This window comes from Vicugna pacos, chromosome 18 (assembly GCF_048564905.1).
Source record: "Vicugna pacos chromosome 18, VicPac4, whole genome shotgun sequence".
NCBI classification, from domain to species: domain Eukaryota; kingdom Metazoa; phylum Chordata; class Mammalia; order Artiodactyla; family Camelidae; genus Vicugna; species Vicugna pacos.
The window spans coordinates 18,911,415-18,937,250 of record NC_133004.1 but is presented as its reverse complement, the minus strand read 5'-3'; the positions used below and the strand labels follow the sequence as shown (position 1 = coordinate 18,937,250).

General features: G+C 48.1%; 1 protein-coding gene across 2 annotated transcripts in view; it reads left to right on the top strand.

The window, feature by feature from the left end:
- The window catches only part of AXIN1 (axin 1), a 58,463-nt gene that overhangs the window by 15,779 nt on the left and 16,848 nt on the right, over positions 1 to 25,836 (top strand). For both annotated transcript variants that reach the window (XM_072942283.1, XM_072942282.1), the window contains exons 3-4: positions 21,681 to 21,821; positions 25,018 to 25,114. In XM_072942283.1, the coding sequence (XP_072798384.1) occupies positions 21,681 to 21,821; positions 25,018 to 25,114 (238 nt within the window). The remainder of the gene's footprint in view (positions 1 to 21,680; positions 21,822 to 25,017; positions 25,115 to 25,836) is intronic.

The following is a 25,836-nucleotide window of genomic DNA, read 5'->3' as shown; positions in this document are numbered from 1 at the left end:
CTCTCCTTTGTTTGCTGGACTTGCCTGTAGATTTTGCTATAGCATTGTTGTCCTGAATTGCAGTTCTCTGCTATTTCCAAATAAATCCATTTTGCTGATAAAATAACTGGATAATCTCAATGGATTATTATAATCACAATGTTTTGGAGTTTTGGAGAACAAAAGGAAGCTCAAGGACAGTGGTGCATGTATGTCCAAGAAGAGCAGTGTCTGAGCAGACAGGAAAAGACAAATCTGTGAGGCTCAAATACAGCCGCCCCCTTAAAAAGAGGATTGGCAGAAATACAGATTCATTCATTCATTGAGTGCCCTCCATGTGCCAGATACTCTCCAGAAGCTGCAGATTTACTAGTGAACAAAGCAGATAAAAGTCCCTCCAGTCATGGAGCTTACTCTTCAACAGGGAGGACACACACATGATGACAAAGCAACTAAAACAGAGCATTTCAGATGGTGAAGTTTAAGGTGGTACAGAGGGAGGATGGCAGTTTTAGCAAGAGTGGCCAGAGAGGGTCTCATTTGAGAGAATGAGTTTTGAGCAACACCTGAAGGAGGTGAGAGCACAAACCGTGTACCCGGAGGAAGGTGATTCTATGCAGAGGGGAGAGCAGGATCTGAAAAGTAAGAAAGTCAACAGAGCTGGAGCAGAGGGAGTGAGGGGCGAGGAATAGGAGATGAGCTCAGGGAGGTGACTTGACATTTCTGAGACTGGGTTATAAAGCCATGGTCAGATTGTCAGTATGTTGATGGTATTTAGAGCCCTGACCTTGTTGATGTCCTCAGTGAGTGGATGTAGACAGGGACGAGAAGGGGGCCAGTGACACTCCATGGCTGACAGCTTGAGAAAGGACGGAAGCAGCACAGAGCCTGAGGAGACCTGGCCAGTGAGGAGGGAGACACCAGTGGAGCCCAAGTGAAGGGCGTGTGTCAAGAAAGATGGGATGACTGGCCGTCAGCACTGCTGGTGGATGAAGTAGGATGGGGACTGATGTCATCACGGTCAGCAACGTGGAGGTTACTGGTAACCCCAGGTTGTGGTGGTGCTGGGAGATGGTAACAGCATGTTGAAAGAGCTCACAGCCCTTTGAGAAGGGATTGTGTCTTAGTCTTACTTGTATCCGTGGCTTTAGGTGAGGTCTTGCAGGTCTGCTCTTGATGAGTATGCACTAAATTGGAATGACTCTGGTTACTAGAAAACACCTGCAGGGAGTGCGGAGTTGGATGGCTTTGTGCACCCAAGCCCAGCGTTCACAGCATCTCCCTGGGATGCCATCTTTATTAAGGAAGGTGCTGCTTCCGCTGTGGTTTATGTCCTGGCCAGTGGCTACCTCTGCATTGGTTTTTACCTTTTTTGGCCTCTCACCTTTGATAAATTAAAAAACAGTCAGATGAAGTGAGAGATTCTATCTGATTCCTTTTATTAACTTTCCAGCAACAAGCTGTGGCTCATGTGTTTCAACACACCGCTAACCACTGACTGTCAAGGCTGAACTTAATGGCTGAAATCTCCCATTATGAATGTGGATTTGTCTATTTGTTTTCTTTTTTTCTGTCAAGTTTTGCTCTTTGGTTTTTGAGTCCATAGTTTAAATGCTTACAAATTTAGAGTCGTTACATGTTCCATGTAGATTGACCTTTTTATTATAAAATCTCTCTCTTTATGTCTAATAATGCTTTTTGCTTTAAAGCCTACTTTGTGTGATATTGGTATAGCTACCCCAACTTTCTTCTATTAGTATTTGCATGATTTATGTTTTTTCCAGCCTTTTATTTATTTACTTATTTATGTATTGGGGATATAATTGAAGTACATTGTATTAGTTTCACGTGTACAGCATAACGATTTGTATTTGTATTTAGTGTGAAATGATCACCATTGTTTAAGTCTAGTTAACATCTGTCACCATTTGTAGTTATAAAATCTTTTTTTCTTGTAATGAGACCTCAATCTTTAATTTTCAGATTTTCTGAATTCTTCAAGTTATTTCTCTTTTATAAGCTAGATATGTCTAGTTTTTAAAAATCCAGATTCTCTCTCTTAGGTGACATATATAGTTGGTTTAGTTAATGTCATTACCAATATATTTGGATTTAAAACTGTCTCTTAAGTTGTATGTTCTGTTTGTTTCTCCTTTTTCTCCTTTCTTGCTTTCTTTCGGATTTTTTTTTATTATTCAAATTCCCCCCTCTATTAGCTTGTTATACATTTGTGTACTACTTTTTTTCATTTTTAAAATGTATTTTTGTATTTATTTTACAATATATTTAAAAAATTGAGGTATAGTTGATGTACAGTGTTATATGTTGCAGGTATACAATATAGTAATTCACAATTTTTAAAGGTTATATTCCATTTATAGTCATAATATATTGACTGTATTCCCCATGTTGTACAATACATACTTGTAGCTTATTTTATACCTAATAGTTTGTACCTCTTAATCCTCTACCTCCATCTTGCCACTCCCCTCCCCTTCCCCAACTGGTGACCACTAGTTCCTTCTCTACATCTGTGAGTTTGTTTCTTTTCTGTTATATTCACTAGTTTGTTGTGTTTTTTTTAGATTTCACAATGTAAGTGATATCTTACAGTATTTGTCTTTCTCTGATTTATTTCACTTAACATAATGCCCTCCAATTCCATCCATGCTGTACACCAGAAACTAATATGAGATTTTAAATCAACTGTACTTTCATTAAAAAGCAAACAAACAACCCATTTAAAATATGGGCAGAAGAACTGAACAGGCATTTTTCCAAAAGAGAAAATGCAAATGGCCAACAGGAACATGAAAAGCTGCTCAACATAACTAATATCAGGGAAATGCAAATCAAAATCACAATGAGACACCATGTCACACCTGTCAGAATGGCCATCATCAAAAAGAACACAAATAACATATGTTGGAGAGGGTGTGGAGAAAAGGGAACCCTTGTACACTGTTGGTCGGAATGTAAATTGGTGCAGCCACTATGGAAAACAATATGGAGGTTTCTCAAAAATCTAAAAATAGAACCACCATATGGCCCAGCAATTCCACACCTGGGCATACATCCGAGAAGAACAAAAACATTAATCCAAAAAGATACACACAGTCTGCTATTAACAGTGTTATTTATAATTGCCAAAGTATGGAAGCATCCTAAGTACACATCAATAGATGAATGGATAAAGAAGATGTAGCATATATATGCAATGGAATACAACTCACCCATAAAAAGGATATTTTGTCATTTGCGGCCCTTCGTTGTTTTTTGTTTTTGTTTTTGTTTTTGTTTTGCTTCAAAAACCAGTATTTTTTAACTGGCATATACATTTCCGTTGCATCAAAAACAACAAAATACCTAGAAATAAACTTGACCAAGGAGGTTACCTATTCTCTGAAAACTAAAATGTTGATGAAGGAAATTGAAGATGATACAAAGAAATGGAAAGATATCTTGTGCTCTTGGATTGGAGGAATCAACATTATCAAAAATGGCCATACTACCCAAAGCAGTCTACAGATCCAGTGCAACCCCTTTCAAAATACAACATTTTTCACAGAACTAGAATAAACATTTCCAAAATTTAAATGGAACCACAAAAGACCCCCAAATTGCCAAAGCAATTTTTTTTTAGGTCTTTTTTTTTTTCTCTTCTTTTTGTTCTCTTTTATTATGGTTTGATGACTAGAGAAGTTCCTTTAACATTTATTGTAAAGCTGGTTTGGTGATGCTGAATGCATACTGCTTTTTAAGTGGTTGCTCTAGAGATGGTAGCATGCCTCCCTGACCTATTCGAGTATAATGTAAGTTGGTTCTTGTCACTTACTGGAAATTGCAAAGACTCAGGGTTAAACTCACACCAATTACATACTCCCCCATTGCTCTTTTTGCGTTTGTTTATTTTGTTTGTATATGTATTTTAAATTCCTTAAGACATGATCATTATTTTTGTACAGTCAGTACTTAAACTTAGATTTACTCAAATATTTCCCCATCCCATTTCATTTTATTTGTTCCTGTTTCTCTAAGTGTCCCATTTGGGGTCATTTTTCTTCTCCACGTGGAACTCTATTTAGTATTTCTTTTGGTGTATAGTTACTGGTGATGAATTCTCAGTTTTTGATAGCCTGAAAATGTCTTTATTTCACTTCAACTTTTGAAGAAAGCTCTTGATGGGCACAGAACCTGAGGTTGACCCTTTAGGCTTGGTTCCTCTGCCTTCTGGACGCCACTGTGTCTGTGAAGTCAATCTCACTGCTGTACCATTGAGGTAATTTGTTACTTTTTGGTCACACTGTTAAGATTTTCTTCTTTGTCTTTGGTAAAACTACTGAAGTTTTTCTGTCATGTTTGTTTATCTTGCTTGAGGTTTGAAGTACTTTTGGAATCTGTGGCTTGATGATTTTCATGAATTTGGGGAAATTCTCTGTTAGCTAGCTTTTCAAATATTGCTTCTGCTCTGTTTCTCTCTCTCTCTCTCCTCTCCTCTCCTTTTGGGATTCCAGTTACTCCTGTGTTAGACTTTTCTTCTTTTTAAGCCTTTACAGTAGTTTCTGTCTTTTTTTTCTCCCCATACTTCAGTATATGTATTTTTCAGACCTTTCTACATTACACTAATTTCTCTTCCATTGTATGTACCCTTCTATTAGGCCTCTCTGTTGAGTTCTTAACTTCTGTTGTATTTTTCCATTCTAGAATGTTCATTTGACTTTTTTTTTTTAAATGGAGGTACCGGATATTGAACTCAGGACCTCATGCATGCTAAGCATATGTACCACTGAGCTATAGCCTCCCTGCTGATTCCTTTTTTTTTTTAATATTCAGTTCTCTGCTCAAACTCTCCAACTTGTCTTTTAACTTGCTGAACACATTAATCACATGCATTTTAATGTCCTGTACTTTTTAAATGGGGGTATTTTGTGCTTCTGTTTCTATTGTCTGTTTTTTTTCTTGTTCTTGAGTCAATTGGTCCCATCTCCTCATATGTTAGGCAATTTTTTATTGAATACCAGACATTGTATACGAACAGTTTAGAGATTCTTTGAAATTCCTAATCATATTTTTCTTCAGTGTGAGTTTACTTTTGTTTCTGACTGGACTTTAGTGTGGGGACCAATCACCTTGTTCTAGCCTGGAACGCATCTGATGGAACACTGGGCTTTACTCTTTGGGCAGGCTGCTATATGCCTTCTCCTTGGATATAGCCCCTTGGGGTCCTGACTGAAAGCCTGGGGTCTTCACCAGGGCCCACATCTTTGGTATACGATGAGCACCCACTTAAGAATTCTGGAAGTTTGCCTTTCATTTTCAGCCTATTAGTCATTGCTGGAGAACGTCAAGGAGAGAAGTGGGACTATGGATATGACTTACCATTTATCTCTAGTGCTTTGGCCCCTTAGGACCTCATTGCCTTGGTAGTGCTCTGGTGTCTTAAAACAGATTAAAACATCTTTGTCTAATTGTCCTCACAGGTGGTTTGGTATGCAGCATGTGGAAGTCCAAAGCTCACTTTATTTTACTTATCAGCTGTTTTTTTAGAGCTTGATTTAGATGAACCCTGACGTCAGATAGTTCTGTTGCGTGGTTTTAAAAGTCAGAAAAATCTACGAAGAGCTGAGTATTTACAGGTGTGTCCCTGTTTCTCCAGACCTGCCTTCACATGGCCTCTGGGCCCAGAGGCTGTTCTGCCCTGTGGTGTCCATGGCACTTGTCTGGAGAGCTGTGTTCTTCAGGGGTGTCCCTTCTACAGACCACGGCAAGGGCCTGCTATAGTCAGGTGCACAAGTGGAAGTCAAAGTATATGCTCCCTAGGTTATAAAATGCAAGTATTTCTCAAGAACCAAACACCTACCCCATTTGCCCCCTCAATACTGCTTAAAGGTAAATAATCTGAATAATTATGTGTCCTTCCAAAGTGTCTTTATGCAGCTACAAATTAATATGAACATATTCTTCTATTTTTAATGCTTAATGCATTTTAAAGTAGGAATATTCTTAAGAGGAATGGACGTGACCTAAAAAATTAGGTCCATCACAGACTGTGGTATACATTGAGGGTGAGCTCTAGATCTGTTACATATGCATTCATTTTTCAGGTGTAAAGATGACTTTGCTAATTACTGTAAACATCTTTAGGATTTTCTTTGTGTTCTGAATTACATTGCTCTCATCCACTTTTGCCCCATTCCCCATGTGACAGAGTTGACTGGATGGATGAGTGGCCAAGTTCATTGTTGGGGCAGAGTGTAAACATAGCAAACTGGCCCAAATGAGAGACAGATCAGGGCCCTGGTGGATGTAGTGTTACCCAGGGAGCAGACCAGATTGGCTCAGCCCTGCATGTGCCATGTGTGTGGGACACATGTACCCGCTGGACATGATGTGAAGGATGCCCCTGTTGGAGCCCGTGTCACCAACACTGTTGCTGGGGACAGAAAACAGACCCTCAGATGCACCTGTGCTGGAGCCCTTGCACCATCCCCCAACTCTGCCCAGGTGTTCCCATCAGTGACGTGGCTGTGCCTCACCCTCCACGCAGCCTTCCAGGGACACTGGCCTGATCAGGCCTGGTGCTCTGCTCTGAGGCAGCCATCAGAGCCAGGCTTAGGCCAGCAACAGAGACACATTGTTGGTCATCACAGCATTGAAGGAATGTCAGACTTGCACCTTGTTTCTTTGAAATTTCATTTGCTTTGTGGTGCCACATGCAGTTGTGTTGGAGATAATTTAAAGATAAATCATTCCCCTGTGAACAAAAAGACTGGCAAGTAAAAGCAGCCCAGGCCATTTGTTGCCACAAGGTCTAGTCATCACTATACATTCTATGTACATACGGAACATTGGGTGTATCTCAACGTAGTTGGGCTTCCTCACAAGGTGGTCTTGTTAAGTTCATATGGATACAGTGAAGCTCTTTTAAAAAGAAAATCCTTTTGAAACATTGTGAAAGGAAAGTTCACAGGTGGAAAAATCCAATACCTTTTTTTTAAATATTGAAGTATAATCGGTTTACAGTGTGTCAATTTCTGGTGTACAATGTAATGTTTCAGACCAACATATACATATATTTATTTTCCTATTTTTTATTATAGGTTATTATAAGATATTGAATATAGTTTCCAAATAACTCTTAGAAAAAATAATTGCAGACATTTTCCCTCAAGTTTTCATTTTCTGAACACACTTCTTGTATGTGCTGAGTCGAGGAAACGTGTGTTGTGTGGGTATAGGGCTGCCATGCGCTCTGTGAGCTCAGAGAGGAACTGAGGGTTACCTGGTGATGCTGTGAAGGGAAAGAGTGACATGAGGCTTGGAGTTCCTGATTTCTGAATTGCATCACGAGAACAAGTCATTCTATTTTATGATCAGAAATTTGACTTTGACTAGGTTCATAAGCAGATGTTTTAAAATTTTTAATAAGCCATGTTTTTAGAAGTCACTGATTTGATGTTGTAGCTTCACTGAAAACCAGTCTCCTAAGCAGAGTTTTGTGGGACCTCGGGGTTGCAGCTATAAGCCTCTGTGCCTCATTTCAGGTTCTTGACTGATGACTGATTGAGGCCTGTGTTAAAGAGATCATGGGTCAGCCATGGGATCTGCTATTTTGAAATCAGCGGGGACCTATGTCCAAGAGTCTCTAGCTCAGTTTGAAAGACCTCAGAAATAGGCACAGATAGTATCTCTGTAAATTACTCTAAATTGCCTACAATTTGTTGGGAGTTGCCACTTGTAAATGTTTATCGCAGTCATGACTTGTCTGAGTTTATGAAGTGTGACTGGCACTTCTTCTTTGGGACTGGTAGAGTCCTCAGAGCTTCTGTTCCAGGGGTCCAGGCTGGAGTCTCCAGGGGAGGGTATTCCAGCAGGCCCTGCCATTGAAATGAGAATGACTCGTTAAAAATCAAGATGGCACATTCTGTGAAACATCATGTTCCAGTTTTTAAACACTACTACATAAAGTTCCTCTCCATCAGATCCATGTAACCTAAAAACCTAATGTAAAACATTTGTATAAGTCCAGGCCCCAAAGAGACTTCTGCTGACATTGGAGAAAATGGCCATTAGCAGAGCAAAGCCTATTTAAATGTGCAGTAACCCAGCAGAGGGGAATGGGGCTTCTGGTTTGGTTAGTTACCACTTGAAGCCCTTGTGGGGACGTTCTATAGGTGACTTCTGTACAATACTTTGTGATTTTCAAAGTGCTCTTCATGTATATTGTTCCATACATTTCAACAGCTACTCTGCAGCAAAGAATATCCAGACACATTATCATCAGTTATATAAGAAATGTATTTGGTGCAGGAAAATTTAAAAATTTGGTTAAGTAAAAAATGATCTGGCATCCCACTGCTCAGAGATAGCACTGTTCTATGTAGATTCCTCTAGAATCTCCCTGTGAAAATGGGCTCCTAATTCATGTAACTCATAATGTGAATCTTCAGCAGTTATTTTAAAGAGTTACTGGTTTGAGTAGTGTAGCCCCATATAAGAATTGTGGCAGAAAGGAAATGATACCAAATGGGGATACCCTCACCCCCCACTTTCTCTTCTGTGTGTCATGGCTTCCTATGAGTATTATTCTGACTTCTTGGAGCCTTGAATCTGCTTAGGCATTCATGCTGACTCTTATGGAAAATTAGTGGAACTGTGGGATTTAACTGTGACCCAAAACTTCTGCCACCCAGCCTGTCTCCTGCTCCATGTGAGGGATCCTGTGCAGGACACATAGTTGCTCATCTGTATTGAGGGCTTTCTGCATTGTCTGGCCCTTGGCAGCACTTTGTGTGTGCTATTCCGTAGGATGTTCAGAACCCTTTCAAAGAGGCGACCATATCGTTCCACTTTGCGGGAGGAATGGTGACGTTACCCCAGGTCAGTAGCTGACAAGTGGTGGTAAAGGGGGATTGGGCCCTGGGGCCATTTTGGAGCCAGGATTCTTCACTGTCTGCCTCTTAGCAGGCAGGTGTGAGCAGCCACCATGCCCAGTCTGTGCTGTGCCTGTTCCGTAGAACAGATATCCTCCTGTTCTGCTGTTGGATTGTGACCTTAAGTGGCTTTTGATGTGTTGTGCTATTCAGAGTTTATTCATAGTAATGGGTGGGATGTGCCAGCTGGTAATGAAAATAAATAAAATGCCTTACAGAATGTGGAGCCAGAAGGCAAATTCATGACACAGGTAATGTGATGACTGAGCAGGCAGCTCCCACCTGATGCCGCCAGGTGACTCATTCTCTCAGCCTTGCATCTCCTCCATCCTGAGTTATCTCTGAGCTTTGTCACAGAGGCAGTGTGCACGCCCTTTGGTGCCTGTTCAGCCTCTGATATCACCTGTTCCTGCCCCCAGCAGTGACCCCAAGTGTCTGTCATCTAAACAGAGCGCACAATCCTTGTGTAGATGGGGGCTTGTTGGGGGCTCTGCTAACCTTGGCTGATCATTTGCGTAGAAGCCAAATTTCTCATTTTGCATGGAGGATGTACAATAGAGATTTTTATAGTTGACGTTGGCCTGATTTCTATCCCATTTTTTAGTATAAACTTTTTCACCTTTGGTTGCAAAGATAGCAAATTATTTGTTTTATAAGTAACAGCATCTGTGTGAATGTGGACATCGTGCACTTAAATGTCACTGTGGCTCAGAAAAGCACATCTTACGTGTGGGTCATTGCTCTGCATTTTGCATAGAGGTTAGTCAGAAACGAGGAAATGTCCATCTTAACCATCTAGTACCTTTGTCTCGGTCATTTCTTTGTGGTTTTGAAGTTGCTGTAGTGTGAGAAGACAAAGCTGTTGGAGTGAGTTGCTTTGTTAGGAGGTGGGCCCTCATTCCTTCCTCCTGAGGGACGGGCCTGTGAGTAACAAGCGGACGCTGGGCAGAGCCTGAGTGAAGGCTGGCCATGTCTGTCTGGGTTTGGGTGGTGACCTCCTCACTCCGCTGCTGGCTCCTTGAGGGCTCCTTGAGGGCGGTAGGAAAGAGCTTAGGTCTGAGAGCCCACCCCCCTAGACGTGGGTCTAGACTCCCATTCCTTCCCGTTGGTAAAGTGAAGGGCCAGGAGGCACCATGCACCCCTTAACTCTAGGCCCAGCCTGGGGGCTACTGCCTAGCAGGTGGTGCCTCTACTCCGCTCTGCCTGGCAAGAAAGTAACAGACTGTCGGTGTGGAGAATGGCCTGCATCTTGTGTGGGTCTCGGAAGCAGTGCACCCAGTGAGTGAACCAGACACAAGGGAGCATGTGCTCCCTGTTGGTGCCATTTCTGTAGAATTCTAGAAACCACAGACTAACCTCTGGTGACAGTGGTTGGGGAGGGTGCTGGACAGGATCACAGAGGAGTGCAGGAGACTACAGAATGGATGCCCTCGCTGTCTCAGTCAAGGTGATGACCTCCTGGTGAACACAGGCAGGACTCCTCACATCTTGGTCCACGGTGATGGCCTCCTGGGTATGGATGTGCGTCAGAACTCCTCACTCTGTCCTCTGTAATTATGTGCAGTTTATTGTATGTCACACCTCAGCAAAGCTGTTTTTAAAAAGCAGTTTTTGTGCCTTCATCTCAGGGATCTGGGCTTTTAGAACCAGAGGGCACACAGTATCCGGTTCCCTGAAGGTGTGGGCTGAGCCCAGCTGTTTGCTTCTGTGGAGCTATGACAGGTGGGCCCCTGCGCAGGCGCCGTCACTCAGGTCAGCAAGGTCCAGGCTCTGTGGAGGCACTGGTGTCATTGGAAGCTGCTTGCTGCGAGTGCTCACAGGGTAACAGGTGCTGGCCGAGCTTGGGTACCCTGCCTGCTGGTTCCGTGGGTGCAGGTAGGTGACACCCTGGCAGGGCTGAGCTCAGCCAGCAGGCCTTCCCCCTTGGTGGTTTTTGTGGTGCTGAGGAGAGTAACATGGACACTCTGTTTCTAGTACAAGTTGCCGCTTGTCTCATCAAAACAGTATATGTCATAAGTTGTGTGTGGTTTATGACTGTGCTCTCAGGCTGTGAGCAGCCTGTGACATTGTTTTCGTTGAGCTTCTTTTCACCCCTGAAGTCTGGCTGGACAGTGTCGCCCAGTCAGTCTGGAAGCTGCTCATGACCCGGCCCAGGATCCCCACATGCCTTAGCAGACGCCCATCAGTGCTCGTTGCCTGAGCTTTCCAGCCTCCTCCTGTCCCCACCATCCCCTCATTCCCAGGAGGCTCCAGAGGGACCAGACAAGAAGGTGCACTTGGAGTAACTGGAATCATCGGTGAGGTGTCCACATGCTGATCCCTGGTACGGTCGACAACCGCTCTCTGATAATTGGCTGAAAGTCTCACCCCATGGAGGCTGCTGACCAACGCAGAGGGTCCTGGATGTGTTGGGCTGGCTGTGTGCAGGCTCTTTGCTGGTCCCTGAGACAGTGAAGGCCACGTGCCCCTCCTCTGGAATACAGGACTGCGCATGCCAGAGCCTAGGCCACACCCTTGGTTTACCTTTCTAGAAGCTGGTGGCAGTGGGATCCGTGATTTCTGTCTGCCCAGTGACTGTCCCCCTGCCCTCTGGTGCCAGAGTCCCTTCCCTGAACAAGGGGGTGCATCTCAGATGTGAATGGGGCTGAGGCCAGTCCTTGACTGAGGTCAGCTGTGTGCTCTGGGCTCTGGCGGAGCTGGTCTTGGGGAACGAGGATGACGCTCTGAAGGGGATCATCCAGCCTCTCGAGACCACCCACCTGCCTTCTGCTGGTGCTGCTTTGAGACGGGTTTCTGCCTCTCACTGTCTCTGCCAGTGCTCTGGACGCCGGAAAGCTGAAGGGCCTCACCAGGACCCTCAGAGCTGAGCACAGATCTGGTTCCCTGAACCAGTGGTGGTCTCTGGGACCAGATATCTGGAGCTGCATGGGGAGGGCTCTGAGGGACAGACAGGCCGTGAGGAGGGACAGGTGGTGCTGGGGACATTCTTGAGGCCACATGTGGTGTGCCAAGTGGGTGGTGTGGCCAGTGGGAGCTGGGTCCGCAGTGGAGCTTGTGTTTGCTCGCTGCCACTGTGGCCACACCACCCAGACCCATGGTCAGGGCAGTGCAAGGGCTGCAGCACAGCTGTGCATTCAGGCTCAGGTCAGTGGGACAGGACACAACCCTTTTTGAAGAGAGACTCAAGGGGGTGCAGGCGCTTGTGGCTATGGGAGCATCTCCCGTGGACCCTGGTGTAGGCCAGAATGTCCAGACTCCGCGTGGGCTTACTGTGCTTCGTGGAAGGCTTGTGTCTGTCTCAGGGTCACGTAGGCCTGTGCATGTAGCACTGCTGAGTGTGTGTCTGTCATCCCTGGCCCATCACCCAGTGTCCATGTTCACTGTTAATGCCACCTCCGTCCTTCACAACTGCAGGAGACAAGGGCGCTGGCCTCTCCAAGTGGCCATGATGATTTTCAGCAGCAGGCCGTGCCATCCTATGCTGTGTACACAGCCATCTGTGCCCTCTCTCAGGAGCAGAGGCCTTCGGAGTGGCTTGTGCTCTCCTGTGCCCGTTGCCTGCTGTGCTTTTTCACAGTGATGTCCACCCACTGCAGTGGTGTGGCCAAGGGTGGAGGGTAGGTTCTGGTGAGGATAGGGGACCTCGAGTGGCAGGAGGAGGAAGAAGGGTGGCGGGTGGGACAGGCAGATCTGGACACTGCTCTTGGTGACTCCTAGTGACAGAGCTCCCTCTGCTGCCTTCTCAGTCAGAGAATCTGAGCAGCTTCCCTCACACCAGGGGGACTGGGCTGGCCAGTTAATTTTTGGTTTTTCAGTGTTAGATTTTTTTGCTGTTAATTTTTATATTAAGTGGATTTAACAATGTTCTCTTCAGGTGTTTGGTGAGAAAGGCCTGATTTCCAGGTTTGCAGATTTACAAGCCTGAAGTCTCTTGAATTTACGAGTGTGTGTGTTTAAGGGACAGTGTGGAAGCTTGACCTGTTTTCTAAATCTCTAAATGACACTATCATGGTATAAATTTGTAACTCTTTGTAGTTTTCCAATTTAAACTGCATTAGCCTGTGTTGCATTATTGGTGTTCTCTTCTTACCTCTTAAGAGTCATTTTAAGGCATTTGTCCCTTTGTGGCTAGTTTAGCTGATGTGGTCTGTGAGCCCACTTAGCTGGGTGCGTGGATGATTGCAGTGTGCTGACAGCAGGCAGATAGCAATTTGTTAGGTACTTTCAGGGGACGAGACCGTTTTCACTGACTCTTAATGGAAAGTTATGGGAGCCTGAAGAACATTTAGAACCAAAGCTTCATTCAGAGCAGGGTGCATGCAGCTCAGTTCTCAGGTATGGAGGGTGGCGGGAGAGCACTGTGTTACGAAGTGGCCACACGTGACCACAAGTGACTCTTGCAGTGGTCCACGCAACAGTGCCCGTCTGTGTTGGGGAGGGAGCTTGGTGGACCATCCAGGCCACGCGGGGAGGAGGGGATGCCACCAGGTCAGGGATGCTCACTTGTAGAGCATCCAGAAGTGGGCTTGGTGTCCTCTGGGCCCCAGACACTGGCGATGTCCATCTGTGCAAGGATCTCGCCTGTGTGCCATGTCAGCGTCTGCCTCCATTTTGTTTCCAGGAGCTCTGAAGGTTGTCCTGGGCGGAGGTGTGACAGGAGGAAGTGAGCTCCAGCAAGTGCATCCGTCGGGTCACGTTCTCGTGCTTGAGTCACGGAGGGCGGGAGGAAGAGTGGATTAGGGTGTTGTGACATCTTGGACCCTCGTCCTGAGGAGCCGTCAGCGTGGGTGCTGACCGTGTCGTCTGTGATCCACCCGGTGAAGGGCTGATGGTGAGTGCGGTGTCGCCACCATGTCACCTTGGTGGCCTTGCTGAGAAGCACAATGAGGCAGCACTCTGCAAGGACGGGGCTGTGCTAGGGGGCAGCTCAGCCAGAGCACAGCAAAGTGAAGCTGGAAGCCAGGCTGCTTTCTTGGCTCTTCCTGTTTTTCCTCCAGGGTTTCCATTAACAGTAAAAGGTGTGAACTTTAGGCCTCACGGTTAACCCAGCTGGAGTAGCTCATCAGAGGCTGCCTTCCCTCCGCCTTCCCTCCTGCAACTCCCGCCCTCCTGGCCAGGCCACCTGACCCTCACTCTGTCCCCTGCTTTTCCTTCCATGCAAGATCACATCCTCCTCCCCAAACCTGTTGGTGAGGCCCAGTGTGTGGAAGATAAAAAGTGAGGCCCCAGTGTAGCCCCTGACGGAGGGCCTGGCCTCGTTCTGCCTTCTGACTCTCTTATCCTCTCTCTTGAATTTTCATCTCACAGTTAGAACACTCCCTCCCCTCAGGTACCCCAGGCCTTGCAGGGAACAAGGTGGCCTTGAGTTGTGGGCCTTACAGGCCCTGCACTGGTCAAACTGCTGCTTCAGGCCTCTGTTCTGCTGTTCTGGGGAATGGTCTGGTCAGGGAAGGCTGTAGATCTGAGGCTTCTAGTTCGGGGACCTGGGACATGTTATCTTCTTACAGATGCAGGATGGAGGGCACAGGCCTGCAGAGGTAGGGCTGGTATCCAGGAAGCAGGCCCAGGCCCTTGCTCCTGCTTGTGGGGTGGCCCTCATCCTGTTTCCTCATCTCTGAAATGGGGAAAATAAACTCATCTAGTTATAAAGGTTATAACTTTGTAACCTTTCTTATTTTTGAATATACAAGTGCAGTATGTGATCTGAAAACTAAATACATGCATTTGCTTAGAGAGAGAAGCTCTGGGTAGAGGCCATGCGTGGGTCTAAAAAGAAAAGAAGCAGGAACAAGATCCCATCTCTCTCCTGGCGCTTTTCCGGGGCAGCGGGATTCTGCCCTCCTGGGGCAGGTGGCTGCTCGTTGGACGAGACCACTTGCTCACTTACCAGTGCGGGCAGACCCGTGGGGCTCGCTCTGGGTCTGTTGTCCTTGGCTTATGGGCACGGGCACAGAACAGCCGACGGCAGAGTGGGCCCATTCCCGCTGAAGGTGGAGAGAAGCAGTGCAGGGCAGGCGGGGCGCAGCTGACCAGGCCAGCCTGAGCCACAGCCGTCTTAGGCTGGCGTCTGTGTGAGCAAGGGGGTAAGCGTGGGCCACACTGTGAAACAGGAGGTTTTCTGGCTGTCCTTGCACCTTGAAGAGTTTGATGGAGACTGAGGAGAAAGAAGGAACACTACCCCCTCTTCACCCCTAAATGAAAGAAGGCAAGATTCCTGTTTCCAGGGCCAAGGTCTTCTGACCAGCCCTTCTGTTGGAAACAGCCTCAAAGTCTGAATAAATTGTGTAACATTGTTTGGAGCACTGTTGTTTAAGTGCCTTGGGTTTAAGAATACATCGTGTATGGAATGAAATGAAGATACACGGCAGCAGTAGCCTGTGGGCTGGGGGAGAAGAACTACGTGGAAGGAGGGGGCCCAGGCACAGGTGGACTTCACCTCTGCTCACGTCTCTGTGGGAGTGCACACAATGGCTGGTCTGGAACTCCACTTAGGATACCAGTGGGGTAGGGTGGGGAGGATGCAACTCAGGATCCTGGACCACTGGGAGCCACAGCCGAGCCCTTTGCTGGGCAGCGCAGCAGAGCCCCACTCTGTCACACTTTCTGGGGCCCTGTGACTCAGACCCTGAAATGTCTGTGGCCTGGAGGCCTTCAGGTCTTGAGCTCCCAGGTGCGGCAGGCTGCCCATGCAGAGACGGAGGGGTGAGCGTGGTGAGGGGCACTGAGCTGGACTGGGTCACGTCAGCATGCGTTTACCTCTTAAAGATGTGGCAACTGTGCCCTCGCCGCCCTCCCGGGGGCAGGGAGAAAGGCGTCGTCTAAATCCCAAGGACCACTAACGTGCACACGTATGGATGTGCTATTGCAGCAGGGGGAGCGCTGGTCGCATTCAGGATGGTTTGTTTCATTTAGAAGGTATAACTCATCCCCACTAGTGGTTTGTAGGTCTTGATGGAGGAGGTGCTGTCTTAGGAGTGGACTTTATGTTCCTTTGGGTTAATGATTTCAGCTAAGTGACAAGCATCCCACCCCGATAGCTCCCAAGGCAGACCTCTGTTAACGGCGTGCAGTTGTACTTATCCAGCACCCTAGTGTGAGCAGGAACCCCACAGAGCCCAGGCCAATCTACCCACATAAGATTCGGGCTTGGGGAGTGGTGAGACTCGAGCTAAGTGAAGTGCAGGTGTTTGGTAAAGATGAGAGTGACTTCTTAGGGGTCAGCCCTGCCAATTCCAGCACGTGTGGCACCGAGCAGAAGGACTGTGGGCAAGACACAAGGCTGCCTAGGTGGGAAACAACTCTAGCCACCCAGGGTTAGGAAGTGGGCTGCGTGATGCTGGGGACCAGGGCCCAGAGGGCGCCACAGGGCTGTGCTGAGGAGACGGTGTGCCACGTGGCTAACTAGCTCCTTTCCTCTAGTCTCTGTTTATTTTCCTCGTCTAAAATGATCTTTGTCATTGTTACCACCCCTGCCGCACCCCAAGCTCTGTTTCGCTGGCTGTGTTCTCAGCAGCGCTGGCTGGGAGACAAGTTCCTCTCCTGCAGAACCTCAGACTGTAGCTGGGCCGCATCCCTGAATCAGCAAGTGAGCGCGTCATGCCTGGTGCTGCTCTGAAGCTTCTCACCTGACAGAAGTGTGGTGGGCACCACACGCTACAGTTAGTAACTCTGAATGGGCCAAGCCCAAGTGACTAGCAAGGATCAGGGTCCCACAGGCAGGTTTGGGATTTGGGGACCAGTAGAATTACAAATATAATTTTAAGAGATGCCTGAGGTGACTGCAGTTTTATTTGGCCAGATTAAAACATTAAAAAAGACAAACACAGAACTGCATCTTACGTGCTCTTCAGAAACCTCCCAACTTGCTTAGGAAAGATAGTCTAGGGAGAGAGGTGTCTGGTCCCTGACGTTCCCAACCAACTGCCATGAAAGTGACAGCACAGGGACTGTCTCCTCCAGGGAACGGGAGCCTTGCTGCTCAGATGCTGCTTGCGGTCACTGCAGGGCAGGAAGTTGAGCTTGTTTCTAGAATGCTGAGCGAACTTCTTGGTAAGCCACTTAAGGCATTATTTTTGTGCCACAACAAACAAGAGGATAATGTGAAGCATAATGCAGTTTGTGCCTGAATTTCTGAGTAAAAAGTCACAAGACTCTTGCTCAAGGATGCTCGACAGGAGATGAAGTGCTTCTGGGAGGCCTCGCCTGCCAGGCTCTGTGGGGCTGCTCTGTGGGTGAGAGTGTGTTGGTCAGGCTGCAGGTGGTGGGGCGGGCGGAGAGGTCTGATGACATTCCGCCTGGGAGCCATGCAAGTTAGGCGTCATCTTTCATCCAGAGGGTTTCCAGGAGATAGGAGGTCTCATTTTAAATGAAGGAATCACATTTGGACAACAGGCAGTTCAGGCAAGCCTCCTGCTGAAAATGGCCAGAAATGCTGGGAAATTTTTTTTTTTTTTTAACCGGACTGAAGCCTTTGGAGAGCTAACCAAACAGGAAGGAGTGGCAGCCCAGGTGAGGAGAAGGGAGCCCAGGGAGGCAAGCTGGAATGTGGCTGGCCCTTGGGCTCCAGGAGCTGAGGCCAGCCTGGGAGGAAGGGGATCCTTCCCACCCACCCACCCTTGGAAGATGTGTGTGTGTCAGTGTTGAGCTGCCAGCTGCTGGTCTGTGGCACGTTGGGATTTAGTAAGGAACGGGGGATGGACAGAGGACAGAGCCCTGTGCATCCCAGACGTGGGAGTGATGTGGCACTCTGGCCTTAGGAAGCGGGGCAGGTGGGCGAGGCTGGCACCTCCTCACCTTCCTAGGAGCAAGGCGGAGAGGTCAATGATGATGAGTGATATTTTCAAAGTGCCTGGGTGGACAAGTGTCTCTTCAAGATCCTGCTTTGAGTTCTTGTGAATATATGCCAAGAAGTGAAATTGCTGAACAGTGGTAATTCTAATTTTTAGGAACTACCATACTGTGTTCCATGGTCACTGTACCATATTATATTTCCACTGAAAGTACACAAGTTTCCCAAGAAATAGAAAATGATTACCCACCAGAATTCTAACCCAGTGAAAATACCATTAAAGAATAAAGGGGAAATCAAGAAGTTTCAGACCAATAGACACTGAGAAAATTGTCACCAGCAGCCCCTTACTGAGGGATGTATTTAGGGATATTCTTCAGGCAGAAGGAAAGTGCTCTCAGGTGGAGATGCCCTCTACAGGAAGGAAAGGGCAAGTATGTGGGTAATTCTAGGTGACCGTTGGCGGAATAAAACAAGACTGATGATGATGATGATATCTTGTGAGGTGTGAGACATACGTAGAATTAAATCCAGAATTAAATTAAATTCTACGTATGTCTACGTATGTGAGACATACGTAGAATTAAAACCAGCAGCACATGGGTGTGGAGGAGATGAGTGGGGTTGATTTGGACCGTGTTAATTGGACTTGATGCATGAAGGGTACCTCTTGTGATCTTTACAGGAACCACTGAAAGAACAGTAAAAGAGTTATTACTTTATTAGAGGGAGGACAGGGAAAATAAATATTCCAAAAGAAGGTAAGAAAGAACAAAAGAAAACAGAAGAGATACAACAAACAGAAAGCAAATGACGAGATGGAGGGTCCTCTCTCAGTAACCACAAATGGACGCAGCAGGACCAAATGACGCCATTAAAAGGAAAAATGGCCAAGGTGGATCTGGAAGAGGCTGGCTGCTTACAAAGGACACACAAAAGTAAAAGGATCTAGGGAGGTTAAATGTGAAAGGATGGAAAACCAAGACCTGCAAACAGCAACCCCAGAGAGCAGGCCACACGGAGGCAGAATGCGGGGTCCCGTCAGGTTTTATTCTGAGGACTCGAAAGATGCAGCAAAGCTCGAGGTTTCCCTAAATGCCTGTCTGTGTGCGGGGCGTGTCTGCACATGCAAGGAGCACACTCCCTCCCAGTTCTGGTTCCCAGCTGTCTTGTAGGGAGCGTCCAGGTGTCCCCTGTGGAATTTCCTAGAACTTTATTGTCAGCTGGCATTGAAGGCTCAGCTGCAGGGCTGAGCAGAACCGTCTCCATCCTAAGAGCCAGCTTCACTGCCAGAACTTTAAAGAGGTGAACCCTTCCTTGACTGATAGCTCTTCCTCTTTCCTGTGCTGTCTTGTCTGGCTTTTTCTTCCCTTTGTGTCTAAGTGTGGAGCTCAAGTGGGATTTGCTCTGTCCTGGCAGCTGCAGATCCGCCTGGCGGGGATCCACGTTTTTCCTGCTTTTTGCCATAAAGGTGGACTTTCTCTGCGCATGGAAGACACACCCAGGACCTGTTGGGGAGGAAGGCAGGCCATCTCAGATGCACTGGAGTTGAAGGCTTGGTCCTGCTCAATATGGTTCTTGCCGCGTGGGGGAAGGTGAGGGCAGCCCGAGGGTGTGTGGGGTGTTGGCCGTGATGTCACAGGAAAACTGAGACACAACCTAGAGCTCCCTGTGATGAGAGTTCCAGTACAGTGTTTGTGACAGTGACACTGTTGGTAGCTTTACTTTTTAAGTACCAGAGGAATGACTGTCATTTAGAAATAAAGTGACATTGCAGACTCTATCGTTTTGTCTGCTCCACATCAGCATAAGCATGGGACCTAGGGATGGGTTGTCCAGGTCTGTGAAGATATCCCCATCCCTTCCCGTAAGGCCTTTAGATATGATGCGTCCTGAGAGCCTTTGCAGCCCTGCCGCTGCATTTGCCCAGAACACATTAGTGGTCTCCAAGGATGCCCTCAGGCTGCAGTGGGTTGGTTAGAAAGACCCTGGTGACTGAGTGACTAAACCCCCCCACCCCTGGTGGCATGAGGTGACAAGCACCTGATCCTGAGCTGGTGGGTGAGTCATGAGCCACATCACCATCCACTGCCGTTGCCTCGGTGGAATAGGAGGAGCACTGTGGCTGCACTGTTGGTGTCTGTGGCCTTGGGAGCACAGAAGCTTAGGTCCCCAAGGGAGATGGCCTTGCTTGGCCTCTCTCCAACCCAGCTCTGTCCCCTGTGTGACAGGCATCTGATCTACCTAGGGCTTGGGACTGCTCATTAAAGTGCCTTTTCCTGAGTTTGCACAGCATGAACTGGGCCTTCCAGAGGGTCTGTTCATCCAGAGGTGGGTGTCCACACGGGGCTGCGTTGATGTGGAAGCATTCTGGTTTCTTCTCTTCCCACTCCAAGGACACTCAAGTCCAAGGGACGAGGTGACTCAGCCTGGGTCCCCAGAGTCAGTGCAGGCTGCTGTTCACCAGCGCTGTGATCAGACATGAGGCGGGAGCTGGGGGGCACCCACCCAGGCTCGGTGGGCCCCCTGCGTGTCATAGCCTTCAGAGACCTCTCAGTCATTTCCCACCTTCACTGTGAGCTGTGGAGACTGACCGATATTGTTCCCAAGGGAGGCTTCGGTGGGAGGGGGGAAGAGGCAGTGTGGGGATAGCAAGCACGCAGCAGCACAGCCTAGGCTCCAGGAGTGGGTGCGTGTGTGAGGGGAGTCAGATGTGAGGAAGGATGGCATCTGAAAGCATTCAGAACAAGGTAGATTATTCAGTATGTAGTGCTGAAAGCTGGCTCTCCATTTTGATGTGAGGGAGTAGGTAGATTTTACAAACACGTATTTCAGGTAAAAATTAAATTAAAAAAAGCTATTGAAGCATTTCAGGAAAAATAGAATAATATATTTATAATCTTTAATAATATATTTATAATGAGGAAGGCTGGCCTATGTAAGATACAAAGAAAATGTGTAAAGGAAAAGATTGGTAAATCTGATTTTGTAGAAATAAAAAAAGTTTTGTAATACCAAACTCAATGTAAATAGTTAAAAAGTGACATTTAGAGAGAAAATATTTTCACGTATGTAATGAGAAGTTAATAGAATATTTAAAAGGCGCCTGTAAATCATTAAGATACTCATAAACAGCCCAATAGAAAATGGACAGAAGGTATGAACAGATAGTTTAAAGAGGAAGAACTTGCAGGGGAGGGTATACCTCAGTGGTAGAGCGTGTGCTTAAGCATACATGAAGTCCTGGGTTCAATCCCCAGTGCCGCCATTAAAATAAATAATAAAATAAAGGGGAAGAAATTTAAGTGACACCCCAGACTGGCCAGCCTGACCATCAACCAGGGAAATGCAAACTAAAACCAAGGGTTGGTTTCTGGTTCGGCACATGACGAGTGGTGGTGGTCCCAGCCATGGAGTGCTGGATGGTCACTACTTTTGGGAGGAAGTGGCCAGAGGACAGCGTGACAGCCATTGTTAAGCCCGCGGGGCCCCCTCACCCACTGTCCCCCATGTCTATCCTGGGGCAGTTCTCAGACTTGTGTGTGAGAGTCCTGGGCAGCTTCAGGACCCTTGTGAAGGGGTCCTGGCTGCTGTGTCATCAGGCTCTTGTGAGAACCCCATGAGGTGGTGGGGAGGGCGGGCTGGCTTTGTGGCTCGTGCACGAGTCTGCAGGCTCTGCTCTGTGGAAGCAGGGAGAGCAGAACAGCTGTGGCCCGTATGCAGTTTCATGCATTAAAAACAACCCCAGGTAACACTGTGTGTCCACTTCCACGTCTGCCTGGACGCAGGAGAGATGTGGAAGATGCTGACCTCTCTGGGAAGAATGGTGGGGCTAGAGGCGGGGTGGAGATGCCTGCCCTTTCTGCTCTCTTTTCTGAATTGTTTGCATTTTTAGTTCAGGTATTAGGATATCAGGTGATTCTGGATTAATTTGAGAGGATGTTGTCCGGCAGCTGCTGACGTGCCCTCCTTGTTCACAGGTATGGATCCTGGCGGGAGCCCATCAACCCCTACTACGTCAGCTCTGGCTATGCACTCGCCCCAGCCACCAGCGCCAACGACAGTGAGCAGCAGAGCCTGTCCAGCGATGCTGATAGCCTGTCCCTCACCGACAGCAGCGTGTAAGTACCCCTGCCTGGCAAGAGCAGCCCCTCTGAGTGGCAGCCTGGGCCGGCCCAGCAGGGCTGAGTTTGCAGAGGGTGTCTGGTGGTCCTCCCCTAGCTTGACGTCAGTGCATCTACAGTGCTGGGAGCATCATTAAAACCCCTAACGAAAACCAGAACCGACTTCCGCGTTAGTTACTCCTCTCCGAGGCTGAGGCTGCTGGAACTTTTGGAAGGGGAAAGCCAAGGGGTGAGGTAGAGACAGGCTTCAGAGCTGCTGGGGCCGGAGCCTTGGGCTCTAGGTCTCTCTGGTATTCGTGTCTGGGGTGCACATCCAGGGTAGGCCCGGGTGGTGATACCGTGCTGTCCCCGAGGGCTGCGCAGCTGTGCAGGGCATCTCCAGCCCATCCTGCTCTGTGCTCACCCCCTCTTAATGTAGAATGCATGTCGTCCACTCATTGTGGCTCTGTGCCAGCCCCTTTGCCTGATGGCTCAGGGGCAGCCGCAAGGCTGCGCGTCCAGGAGGTCTCAGGGGCCTCATGAGCCATGTTGTGCCTCCACATCCCTTAATGGTGACAGTGAACTTCGTCTATCACTGTCCTCTCCAGGGAAGCCCTCCTTGTGGGAAGGGCTTGTTTTTGACACCTTCTTTGGCAAGTGGCTTTTGGGACCCCAGCAAGTGTCAGAAGTTTGATGGTGTCAGACATGCCCTTGTCACATCAGGGTGTTGCCTGTCTGCCTGCTGGGTCACATGGGGCCCTAACTCAGCCTCCCATGGGTGTCAGACTTGCCTCACTTTTGGTCGTAGCTGTTTGCTGTCTGAGTACCACTGAGGGGAAGGTTCTGGCTGGGCCCAGGCCCAGGGCCGGGGTGGGGGCAGCCTTTGGCTGTGAAGTGAGCAGGTTTGAGCCCATGTCTGCATCCACAGGTGTCTTGTCCCTGCAAGAGCATGTGGGGTTGCGGCCCCGAAAGCTGTCAGTGGGTCACAGGGACTTTGTCCCTTCTGGGTGTAGAGTCTGGAGGTCAGACAGCTTTAGGTGGGGAGAATGCTGTTGATCCTGCCTTTGTAGGTGAGCACGCGTTCCCATGCTGGGACCTGCTCTGTGTGCTGTCTTCCCAGTTCGTGCCTTGCACTGCCTGTGTTTTTAAAAAGGGGCGTGCTTCCTGCCCCGCGCCCTCTAGTGAACAGGACAGGTTGTCACATGCTGTCTCAGAGCAGACTTAGGCGGCCCCACATCATGCGTCTGGGACGGTTTCTCTCTCCCCTTTGGTGACCACGTGGTGTGGACATCATCCTGTCAGGTTGAGCCCGTGTGTGATTTTTCACATTCATCATTACATCCTCCTTTAGTTTGAATCTTTAATATAAAATGTTTTTAACAATTTCTTATTGGAAATCACTAGGGGTTTGTAACAGCATCTGCCATGAATATAAAGTTTGTATAAAAGAGTAACAGTGAGCTGCAGCCCCTCAGACCTCCAGGAGCAGCTGACAACATAAGATCTGTTTTCTCCTTCCCCAAGACTCTGTTACTACAATGAAAATTAATCTCTTCATTTTCTCCAGGAAAAGGACATATGTTTGCTAAAGGGAAGATCTAAAATTAAAAAATAATTTTCCCTGATATTCTGTTTATCTTGATTTACACTGAGACTCAGAAATATAGGAATAGTTAAGAATTTGAAATGTAAACTTGTGACAGACACTTGAATGTACATGAGGCAATAAATAGGATGGTGTATTTCATCTAAATTATTTTTATTGGGGGCTTCTGCACTCAACAGCTCATCCATGTGGTGAAATGCTTCCCAGTCCACTGACTTGGGAGACGTGGACGTCTGAGGCCAGTGCCTGATCCTCAGAGGTGTGTGGATTCAGGTGCCCAGAGTGTATGAGAAACAGACAAGGGTGGTGGCTCAGGACACCTGAACAAACCCTGGGACGTGTAAGGGCATTCAGATGCACTTGACTCTCTTGTTCCTTGATGACTATCCCCTTGAGCACTCTGTCCCCCACTGGATCGCTGAGCCAGCTGCACTGTGGCTCCTAAGCGGGGCTCTGACAGCCAGGGACACCGGGGCACCATCACAGCCTCTCTCTGCCCTGCTCTGAACCAAAGAACCAAAATGCACCCTTTCCACCCAGGCTGCACTCCGGGGTGTGATTTTAAGAGAGAATGTTGCAGCCCTGCCTGCCAACAAAGCCACTGAGCTGTGGGTGTGTGTCTGCCCAGGATGTAGACCAAGACACACTAAGCACTGTGCTTGGGGCACTGAGGGGCTTAGTGGTGGCTTCACTAGGCTGTCTAGCAGTTAGTGCAATGAGATCAGAATTGCCATGGCTGTGTGTTCGCATCCTGCTGTCCAGTAAGAACACCACTGCTCTGCCAGGACCTTCCCTGAGGGCAGTGCTCGAGAAGAAGGTGAGGGGTCACGAGGAATCACTGGCACAAATGTTCACTGCACCCACCAGAAAACTGGGAGGTTGGGGTCTTTGGAGCAGAGGATTGGAAGAGCCATCTTTTCCACCTCTTGAAGGAGGCAGCTTACTGCAGGATCCTTCAGGGACATGAAAGCACGGATCCAGAGAAGGCTCCTGTTGACTGTTCTGCTCCCCAGAGTAGCTTTAAATAGCGGGAGAGTGCTGCAGAGCTTTTAGGGATGGCGTATTTACAGTGCGTCACCCGTTAGATCTGGCCTGTCTCATGAATGAGTGCTTTAGTGATGTTAAAGGCAGTACAGAATTTGATTTATATGTTTATCATAATCTTCAAAAGGGTTTATAACTAAAACTTACATCAAGAAAACTAATTTGAGCATCCCTCAGAGAGATTACACTGCTTTACCAATTTACCCTGGAAGAAAGCAGAGTATAGGAACCTTGGAAATCTTTCCCAACGTCATCGAGATTGTCTTGACCACCCATTTTACAGCCGTCAAATGTTTCCAGCCCATTTAGAGCACTCTTTCTGGGTAGGCACACCATATCCTGCCTACGCAACAAAACAGGGGGCAGCAGGTGTTTTTTGTAAAGGACCCTATACCATCTCTCTCACATGTTCTTCCTCCACTTTAGAAATATGAAAGTTGTTCTTAGCTGTCAGGCCTCAGAAAAGTCAGCTGCACCAGCCCTGCTCTGAGATGATACAGAGCTCAGCTGAGCTTTGCTGAGCCGTTCTACTTGTGCTCACACTGGACTCTTTCTTCCCGACAGGGATGGAATCCCACCGTACAGGATCCGCAAGCAGCACCGCCGGGAGATGCAGGAGAGCGTCCAGGTCAACGGGCGGGTGCCTCTACCTCACATTCCTGTAAGTTCTGCCGCCACAGCCTTCACTCTACCTGCCTCCAAGCTGGGGCTCACCTGCCTCTCGGGCCCCTGCCCACCCATTCTGTGCACTGTTACTGGGCCGCCCGTGGCACTGGCCTGGCTTCCCGTGAGCTCGGCTCAGGTGCAGGCATGGCGTGTGGTCCAGGCCTTCATGCCCTGCGGCAGATGGGCCTGCGCCCGCGCAGTTGGTTAGAAAGGCTGGGACTGCCCTCCACGCAGTCCTTCCCGTTGCGTGAAGTGAGGTGCTTCTCCCTGAGGTGGGAGAGTGGCTCTGAGCCTCTGCTGCCAGCTTGATGCCCAGGCCTGGCCAAACTGTGTCGGCTGGTGGCTCTGTTGGAAAGCCTGGCAGTGCCTCTCGGAGCCTTGCTCCTGAGTCTCCGAGCACTGCTTTGTGCAGAATGAAACCAGGCTTCGGCCTCCTACAGAGCTGTCTCCGCTTCACCTCCTGGATAAAAATAGTGAGATGACAGCAGTTCTCCTGATTATGGGCTGGGGCGGAGGGGGGCTTCACAGAGCCCAGCTCAGGGAGGGGCCAGTAAGGAGCCCCTTTGCTGACAGAGGGAATGATGAGCTGCCTCATTTGGACATGTTGACTCTGAGCGGGGAAGACCTGGAGGGAAGATGAGGAAAGCTTACATAGGTCTAGCTCTGCCGGTACCTGCCGCGCCCAAGGGGACTCATGTCTCCCTGGTGGTTTCTGTG